This window comes from Triticum dicoccoides, chromosome 7A, assembly GCF_002162155.2.
Source record: "Triticum dicoccoides isolate Atlit2015 ecotype Zavitan chromosome 7A, WEW_v2.0, whole genome shotgun sequence".
NCBI classification, from domain to species: domain Eukaryota; kingdom Viridiplantae; phylum Streptophyta; class Magnoliopsida; order Poales; family Poaceae; genus Triticum; species Triticum dicoccoides.
This window is the reverse complement of record NC_041392.1, coordinates 625,225,104-625,235,491: the sequence shown is the minus strand read 5'-3', so window position 1 is coordinate 625,235,491 and position 10,388 is coordinate 625,225,104. Positions and strand designations below refer to the sequence as shown.

Sequence of the window (10,388 nt, the reverse complement as noted above, 5' to 3'; positions counted from 1 at the left end):
CGTGGATTCCTGTTGCTTTTCCCTCATTACAAATTGCGCACTGTCCGGCCTGCCACACTCAATCATTCTTAATTACTAGTATCGCTTAGCAGCCATGGCTTTTCCAAGATAGCGGACGCCATTAGCACCACTGAACCAGTTTAGTGTATCCTAGTGCTCCCACTGAATCAGCTAGCATACAACGGTCTTTCTATATAAATACCGGTGCCTCTCACTCTTCTCCTTCACAAGCCACACCGCGACAAGAAGATAGGGCAGGAATTTTAGTAGAAAGAAACTTAGCAGAAATCTGCAGCAATGGCGACCAAGATATACATCGTGTAATCAAGCAATGCTCCGCCTTTGTTCATCCCTTCTTCTTCCGGCTAGCTAGCTCACTGATTCTGATCACTGTATATTTGTCTGCAGGTACTACTCGACCTGGGGACACGTCGCGACGCTGGCGGAGGAGATAAAGAAGGGCGCCGACTCCGTCCCCGGCGTGGAGGCCACCATATGGCGGGTGCCGGAGACGCTGCCGGAGGGCGTGCTGGCGAAGATGCACGCGGCGCCGGTGCGCCAGGACCACCCCGTCATCACGGCGGGCCAGCTGGCCGAGGCCGACGGCGTGCTGTTCGGCACCCCGACGCGGTTCGGCATGATGGCGGCGCAGATGAAGGCCTTCTTCGACTCCACCGGCGGCCTCTGGAAGGAGCAGGCCCTCGCCGGCAAGCCCGCGGGCGTCTTCTTCGCGACGGCCACCCAGGGCGGCGGCCAGGAGTCGACCGCGCTCACGGCCGTGACGCAGCTGGCGCACCACGGCATGCTGTTCGTGCCGGTCGGGGGCACGCACGGCGCCGGCATGCTGATCATGGACGAGGTCAAGGGTGGCAGTGCGTACGGTGCCGGCACCTTCGCCGGCGCCGACGGTAGCAGGGTGCCCACTGGCGCCGAGCTCGCTTTGGCGGAGCACCAGGGGAGGTACTTCGCCGGCATCGCTAAGAAGCTCAAGTCCATCTGAAATCTGGTTTGCTACACCGTAATGCATGCTATGCAGTGCAAAGATGAACTCGTCATGTATATGTGGAGCAGGATTTACACAATTCTGTTTAATAACAATATAATACTCCAAAATAAAAAACAATATAATACTCCCTCCAATAGTTGTTTACCTATCAGCTCTGGCTTTGACTTATTAATTCAGGCTTGACCTTTAAATTTTTAGGATAAAAAGAAGAACAAATGCTATTTATAAGATGAAAGCGAAAAAAGGGAATTACAACCAGATTGGGTCGCCCGTTGCATGTCTGACGCAAAAGAGGAACGCACTTGGTTAATGTCCTCCGTGACAAAGTATGCAACCTCAAGCATAAGGGAGAAGTCAATGAAGATACGCACCACAACACATATCTGATTGTTTCACTTTTTCCAAACATACCAGAACACATAGCGGATTGTTTCACTCTCAACAAACATACTGCAACACCTAGGTACTCACATGTCAAAACGATTGTGTGCTAGATGTTCAAATTCCACAATTCCTCGGAGCAACTTCAATGGAGCGACCCAAACGGACGCTGATTTTGTCCGTTTTTTGTCCGTTTGGGTCGCCCGTCTGCCTGTCCACGTCCACTTTTTCGTTTGGGTCGGCCGGTGCGCCCAACAAAAGCCAGACCCATTTTGTGCATATCCGTGTCGGCATTCAGTCAAACATCTGGTGGGCGAGCTCCCGCGCGACCTCACCCTGCACCCCCGAGCTCACCTCCGCCGCCTCGCCCGCGAGCTCCCATCCGCAGCTCACCGGCCCCGTCGCGCGCGCCCCACCCCTGCCCCGCAGTTCGACGCGCCCGCCCTGCAACTCGGTCACGCCCCTGCGAGGTCGCCTCCGCCGACGCCCGTGCTCCGGTCGCGCGCTCGCACCAGCACATGCATGCAAGCAGCCGCCCCCCGCGTAGACATCACACGCAGAGCACGAGCAGCTTCATGTCAAGAGGCTCCGTGCACAGCTTGATGCCAGCATCCAATGATTGTCTGACTAGCATCCGACGACTATCTGACCTGCATCCGACGAGCTTCCAACCAACAGCCGTGCAGCCTCGCCCCGCGCCCCGCCCCGCAGCTCCCGCACCGCCGTGCCCGCGCCCCGTCGCATGTGCCTCGCCGGCTTTGCAGCAGCTCTCGTCCCGGCCGCGCACCGCACACCACCCGCGCAGCGTGCCCCTCCCGCAGCTCCGGCCCCGTGCCACTCGTGCCCGAGCTCCGCCTGCAGCAGCTCGCCGGGGCTGCAGTAGCTCTTGAAGGAAATATGCCCTAGAGGCAATAACAAAGTTATTATTTATTTCCTTATTCTCATGATAAATGTTTATTATTCATGCTAGAATTGTATTAACCAGGAAACGTAATACATGTGTGAATACATAGACAAACAGAGTGTCACTAGTATGCCTCTACTTGAGTAGCTCGTTAATCAAAGATGGTTATGTTTCCTAGCCATTGACATGAGTTGTCATTTGATTAACGGGATCACATCATTAGGAGAATGATGTGATTGACTTGACCCATTCTGTTAGCTTAGCACTCGATCGTTTAGTATGTTGCTATTGCTTTCTTCATGACTTATACATGTTCCTATAACTATGAGATTATGCAACTCCCGTTTACCAGAGGAACATTTTGTGTGCTACCAAACGTCACAACGTAACTGGGTGATTATAAAGGTGCTCCACAGGTGTCTCCGAAGGTACTTGTTGGGTTGGCGTATTTCGAGATTAGGATTTGTCACTCCGATTATCGGAGAGGTATCTCTGGGCCCTCTCGGTAATACGCATCACTTAAGCCTTGCAAGCATTGCAACTAATGAGTTAGTTGGCGGATGATGTATTATAGAACGAGTAAAGAGACTTGCCGGTAACGAGATTGAACTAGGTATTGAGATACCGACGATCGGATCTCGGGCAAGTAACATACCGATGACAAAGGGAACAACGTATGTTGTTATGCGGTCTGACCGATAAAGATCTTCGTAGAATATGTAGGAGCCAATATGAGCATCCAGGTTCCGCTATTGGTTATTGACCGGAGACGTGTCTCGGTCATGTCTACATAGTTCTCGAACCCGTAGGGTCCGCACGCTTAACGTTTCGATGACAGTTATATTATGAGTTTATATGTTTTGATGTACCGAAGGTTGTTCGGAGTCCCGGATATGATCGCGGACATGACGAGGAGTCTCGAAATGGTCGAGACATGAAGATTGATATATTGGAAGCCTACATTTGGATATCGAAAGTGTTCCAGGTGAAATCGGGATTGTACCGGAGTACCGGAGGGGTTACCGGAACCCCCCGAGGGTTAATGGGCCATAGTGGGCCTTAGTGGAGAAGAGGAGAGGCGGCCATGGCAAGGGTCGCGCGCCCCTCCCCCCTAGTCCGAATAGGACAAGGAGAGGGGCGGCGCCCCCCCCTTCCTTCTTCTCCTCCACCTCTTTCCCCTCTTCTCCTAATCCAACAAGGAAAAGGGAGGGAGTCCTACTCCCGGTAGGAGTAGGACTCCTCCTGGTGCGCCCCTCCTGGCCGGCCGCACCTCCCCCCTTGCTCCTTTATATACGGGGGTAGGGGGCACCCTAGAGACACAACAATTGATCGTTTGATCTTTTAGTCGTGTGCGGTGCCCCCCTCCACCATAGTCCACCTCGATAATACTGTAGCGGTGCTTAGGCGAAGCCCTGCGTTGGTAGAACATTATCATCGTCACCACACCGTCGTGCTGACGAAACTCTCCCTCAACACTCGGCTGGATCGGAGTTCGAGGGACGTCATCGGGCTGAACGTGTGCTGAACTCAGAGGTGCCGTACGTTCGGTACACGATCGGTCGGATCATGAAGACGTACGACTACATCAACCGCGTTGTGCTAACGCTTCCCCTTTTGGTCTACAAGGGTACATGGGCAATACTCTCCCCTCTCGTTGCTATGCATCACCATGAACTTGCGTGTGCGTAGGAAACTTTTTTGAAATTACTACGTTCCCCAACAGTGGCATCCGAGCCAGGTTTTATGCACAGATGTCATATGCACGAGTAGAGCACACGTGAGTTGTGGGCGATATAAGTCATACTGCTTACCAACATGTCATACTTTGGTTCGGCGGTATTGTTGGATGAAGCGGCCCGGACCGACATTACACGTACACTTACGCGAGACTGATTCTACCGACGTGCTTTGCACACAGGTGGCTGGCGGGTGTCAGTTGCTCCAACTTTAGTTGAACCGAGTGTGGCTACGCTCGGTCCTTGCGAAGGTTAAAACAGCACCAACTTGACAAACAATTGTTGTGGTTTTGATGCGTAGGTAAGAACGGTTCTTGCTAAGCCCAGTAGCAGCCACGTAAAACTTGCAACAACAAAGTAGAGGACGTCTAACTTGTTTTTGCAGGGCATGTTGTGATGTGATATGGTCAAGACATGATGCTAAATTTTATTGTATGAGATGATCATGTTTTGTAACCAAGTTATCAGCAACTGGCAGGAGCCATATGGTTGTCGCTTTATTGTATGCAATGCAATCGCCCTGTAATGCTTTACTTTATCACTAAGCGGTAGCGATAGTCGTAGAAGCATAAGATTGGCGAGACGACAATGATGCTACGATGAAAATCAAGGTGTCGCGCCGGTGATGATGGTGATCATGACGGTGCTTCGGAGATGGAGATCACAAGCACAAGATGATGATGGCCATATCATATCACTTATATTGATTGCATGTGATGTTTATCTTTTATGCATCTTATCTTGCTTTGATTGGCGGTAGCATTATAAGATGATCTCTCACTAAATTTCAAGATAAAAGTGTTCTCCCTGAGTATGCACCGTTGCCAAAGTTCTTCGTGCCCAGACACCACGTGATGATTGGGTGTGATAAGCTCTACGTCCATCTACAACGGGTGCAAGCCAGTTTTGCACACGCAGAATACTCAGGTTAAACTTGACGAGCCTAGCATATGCAGATATGGCCTTGGAACACTGAGACCGAAAGGTCGAGCGTGAATCATATAGTAGATATGATCAACATAGTGATGTTCACCATTGAAAACTACTCCATTTCACGTGATGATCAGTTATGGTTTAGTTGATTTGGATCACGTGATCACTTAGAGGATTAGAGGGATGTCTATCTAAGTGGGAGTTCTTAAGTAATATGATTAATTGAATTTAAATTTATCATGAACTTAGTACCTGATAGTATCTTGCTTGTCTATGTTGATTGTAGATAGATGGCCCGTGTTGTTGTTCCGTTGAATTTTAATGCGTTCCTTGAGAAAGCAAAGTTGAAAGATAATGGTAGCAATTACACGGACTGGGTCCATAACTTGAGGATTATCCTCATTGCTGCACAGAAGAATTACGTCCTGGAAGCACAGTTGGGTGCCAGGCCTGCTGCAGATGCAACTGACGATGTTAAGAACGTCTGGCAAAGCAAAGTTGATGACTACTCGATAGTTCAGTGTGCCATGCTTTACGGCTTAGAACCGGGACTTCAACGACGTTTTGAACGTCATGGAGCATATGAGATGTTCCAGGAGTTGAAGTTAATATTTCAAGCAAATGCCCGGATTGAGAGATATGAAGTCTCCAATAAGTTCTACAGCTGCAAGATGGAGGAGAGTAGTTCTGTCAGTGAGCATATACTCAAAATGTCTGGGTATAACAATCACTTGATTCAACTGGGAGTTAATCTTCCGGATGATAGTGTCATTGATAGAATTCTTCAATCACTGCCACCAAGCTACAAGAGCTTTGTGACGAACTATAACATGCAAGGGATGGATAAGACGATTCCCAAGCTCTTCGCAATGCTAAAGGCTGCGGAAGTAGAAATCAAGAAGGAGCATCAAGTGTTGATGGTCAATAAGACCACCAGTTTCAAGAAAAAGGGCAAAGGGAAGAAGAAGGGGAACTTCAAGAAGAACAGCAAACAAGTTGCTGCTCAATAGAAGAAACCCAAGTCTGGACCTAAGCCTGAGACTGAGTGCTTCTACTGCAAGCAGACTGGTCACTGGAAGCGGAACTGCCCCAAGTATTTGGCGGATAAGAAGGATGGCAAGGTGAACAAAGGTATATGTGATATACATGTTATTGATGTGCACCTTACCAGAGCTCGCAGTAGCACCTGGGTATTTGATACTGGTTCTGTTGCTAATATTTGCAACTCGAAACAGGGACTACGGATTAAGCGAACACTGGCCAAGGACGAGGTGACGATGCACGTGGGAAACGATTCCAAAGTCGATGTGATCGTCGTCGGCACGCTACCTCTACATCTACCTTCAGGATTAGTATTAGACCTAAATAATTGTTATTTGGTGCCAGCGTTGAGCATGAACATTATATCTGGATCTTGTTTGATGCGAGACGGTTATTCATTTAAATCAGAGAATAATGGTTGTTCTATTTATATGAGTAATATCTTTTATGGTCATGCACCCTTGAAGAGTGGTCTATTTTTGATGAATCTCGGTAGTAGTGATACACATATTCATAATGTTGAAGCCAAAAGATGCAGAGTTGATAATGATAGTGCAACTTATTTGTGGCACTGCCGTTTAGGTCATATCAGTGTAAAGCGCATGAAGAAACTCCATACTGATGGACTTTTGGAACCACTTGATTATGAATCACTTGGTACTTGCGAACCGTGCCTCATGGGCAAGATGACTAAAACGCCGTTCTCCGATACTATGGAGAGAGCAACAGATTTGTTAGAAATCATACATATAGATGTATGTGGTCCGATGAATGTTGAGGCTCGCGGCGTGTCATGGGTTTGCCACGGCAGATGTCCTCGTGAAAGGACTTAGTCGTGGAGCCATCGCAACGGGTTAGTTTAGAGGGGTTAAACCGGACAAGGGGACACGGGGAGTTTATACTAGTTCGGCCCCTTCGATGAAGGTAAAAGCCTACGTCTAGTTGTGATTGGTATTGCTAGGGTTTCGATGACCAGGGAACGAATCCGCTTTAGCTGGCCCTCGAGTTGCTGTGTGTTGTCCCTAAACCGCTGCCGGGTCGTCCCTTTATATACATAGGTTGACGCCCGCCGGTTTACAGAGTCCCGAAGCCGGATCATAAACGTGTTCGGTTCAGTCTCTATACTTCCTATCTTACAATGCAAGTTACATAATAAGGTCAGTTTACATCTACATGCCTTAACTCGCCTTTGGGCCTTGGGCCTTCATAAAGCGCCATCATTCTTACGTCTTCATGGGCTTCTAATCTTCATAAAGTTAATCCGGCTGCTCCTGGCCGGTTTATGTCCAGTAGTAATATCCCCAACATTAGGCCCCAGATTGGTTTGAACTTGTTCATGTAAATCTTCAACACTTAGAAAAACTCCTCTTTTGCATCTTCACCTTGATCTTGTAAACCGCCGTGACGTCATACTCCAGGATCATGATAAACCGCCTTGACGTCATCTTTTCGTTGAAGCCAAAGATTACCTTCGTTAATGTATATCCAATCATCGAGGCGACACCTTTATTAACTAGCCATTTTTGAGCTCCTCGATTCCCGCACTTGTCGCTTTATCGATTCGCTTTATAAATAGGACCATAGGTCCTTCTCCTTTTCCCCTTCGTCTCCTTCACTTCTTCTTCCTCCTCGCGACGTCTCTGCCCCTGAGCGCCGCCGCCGTCACTGAGCTTCCCCTCTGCTTCGACAAAGGCCGCTGCATCGACCTGATCGTACCAGAGAAACGCGGTGATCCTCCGCTGCTTTCTCCTCTGTGAGTTATTTCCCTTTCCCCCTTTGTAGATCTGTTGAAGGTTCATTCGTTCTTCATAGTTTATCAAAGTTCATCGGGGCTCCAGTACGGCTCTGTTCCTCCTCATGTATGGATTTAAAAACTTCACGCTTGATATATTGCGCGTAAATAGCTTCCTTTCCGCTATCAGAACAATCCTTTTGTACACAAAAACCGATCTGAAGCATTACGAACTGTTGTGGGTCCAACCCTTATTAGGTCAAAATATTTTTGCTTTCCTGTCTTCAGTAGATCCGAAACTTCCATGCCCTCTTGCGGAATCTGTTTCTCCTTACTTAGTCATTTTACCTTGGGTCTGTATCCTCTTTACCATGTAGGCGGTTTACCCTTGTAAAAACAATCTATCTCATACCATTAGTCCCCTGGTAAACCGGCAAACCCCTTTTATATTCATTGTAACAGTCTGGTTTAACAACGCATGTATACCCTTGATATGACCTTGTCATTCATTATTGTATCAGTCTCCAATTTACGCAATTTCATATATCTGTATATCTTTATTCCATTGCATCTTGCGTACCACCATGAATGATTTGTAAACCAGCATTTCTTTTCCAGCTTTTCGATTCATAATGGCCAAACAGTTTTCCGCTCGCAACTGGGCTCCTTCCTGGGTCACCGAAGAATAGTTGAACGGAATGGTCAATATCAGTACCTTGCCCAAGAAAATTGAAATTCGATGGCGAGTTCTAGGAACAGAGAATCCTCCTACCCCGAGGCAGGGTGAGGTAGTGGTCTTTGTCGACCACATAGGCCATGGTTTCAAACCATCCAGGTCGAAGTTTTTCCGAGACGTGCTTGCCAGTTTCCAACTCCATCCTCAAGATATCGGACCCAATTCTGTGTCCAATCTATGCAACTTCCAAGTCTTTTGTGAAGCGTACTTACAAGAAGAACCAACTGCTGAGCTATTCTGGGACTTTTTTCATTTGAACCGGCGTACAAAATTTGTAAATGGTCCCAACACTGAACTTGGTGGTGTCTCTGTTCAAAAGCGGAAAGAAGTTGAATTCCCTCATGCCAAACTGCACAGTCACCCCAAGGAATGGAACCAGATTTGGTTCTACTGCATAGATACCTCTCCTGAAGATGAGAACCCTCTTCCAGGCTACCGTGAGCACCGGCTTTCTAACACTCATCCATTGCCGCAACGTTTAAGTTCCGCGGAACGGGCCAAATATGCCCCTCAACTCGCCAAACTCCGGGCCTTTATGGCCAACGGTTTAACAGGCGTTGATTTCGTGCGTTGCTGGATATCTTGGAGCATCTTGCCACTAAGCCGCCGCCCCGGTTTAATGTGCGAGTACACCGGTGAATTAGAAGACCCCCAACGCCACATCAACATTTAGTTAACCGATGAAGAGGTCACTGAAGGCGTTAAGAAAATTTTGAATGAATCGGAATCAGTCTATCGGCAAACCAGCTGGAACCCCTTCTACACTCAAAATAAACCCCTTGTTGTAAGCACTATGCTTCCTTTTTATCTTTGATATCTTTAAATTGTTCAACTTGTAAGTTGTCTTCTGTTTGTGTATGAACAGGGTGGTGATCCCTTCTAGAAGCAGAAATCCGCAGATAAAGCGGCAAAGCCATCCCATCCCAAAACCAAAGCCGTCAAGCGAACCTCAAAGCGGAAAACAGCCGAATGTATCAACATGGAACTTGATGAAGACGTAGAGGAACCGGAAGTTGAGGTAGAACTTGACTCCCTTGGCTCCCTTTTCATGCATCTCATTAACAATGATCTTTATCAGGAGGACGTAGAAGGTAGCCAGGCTGATGATGTAGAGGTAATTACCCTTTCCTCTGGTTCAGACTCTATGCCAACACAAAAAAATCCGTCAAGCGGTCCGGAAAGTAAGCTTTTCTCATCCTCTTGCTTACTTGGATCCAACATTTATTTTGAAGACGCAACAGCATGAAGCTCGCCGGACAACCCGACACAGTGGCCAGCAGGTCACTTCGGCCGGTTTACCTGATACTCCGGTTCAGAAGCGCCGAGCTGAGGTCTCTCCCACTTCTGACAATTCTTATCCCAAGGCAGATTATTTCAGACAACCTCTTAATCCGTCCGATTCAAATTATCAGGTGACACCTCCCTCATCCTCTGGAAAGTCAATAGCAACCCAACTCCCTCCTCTTAAAACTGTAGCTGGGTAAGCATTCAAACCCTTTCTTCAAATGCGTTGCAAATCTTGAATAAGATGCTAAACCTCTTTTAATTTTGTTTGCAGAGCCAAAGCCAAACCCAGCAAGAAAGCTCGGGTCAACAATCCGTCAAAAGACCAGGTGGTTTTTGAAGAAGAGCAAATAGGTGAACCAGACCAAACTCGTGAACCGGAGGGTCCTCATCCTGAAGCTACCTTTGATCCTTCAAGACCAGAATATTGATGAACAACCAGAAACTGATCCTGCTGTGCCTGACACTGAACCGGCAGCTCCAAACCAGGCTAATCCGGTGAGAGGTACTGATACTCCATCATCACCCGCAAAAACTACTAAAGGCCGAGGAGATGATGTTATCATTACTGGCATGGGCCACAACTCTCCTGGCCATCCTGTAATCTTGGCCCAACATAGTGCCAAATAAGAGCG

General features: G+C 48.0%; 1 protein-coding gene across 1 annotated transcript; it reads left to right on the top strand.

The window, feature by feature from the left end:
* Window positions 1–215: 215 nt before the first annotated feature.
* Window positions 216–1,124, top strand: LOC119330690 (quinone-oxidoreductase QR2-like). Its single transcript, XM_037603807.1, has 2 exons — window positions 216–320; window positions 409–1,124. Exons 1-2 carry the CDS (start codon window positions 298–300, stop codon window positions 998–1,000), a joined length of 615 nt encoding a protein of 204 aa, XP_037459704.1. The 5' UTR covers window positions 216–297; the 3' UTR covers window positions 1,001–1,124.
* The last annotated feature ends 9,264 nt before the right edge of the window (window positions 1,125–10,388 follow it).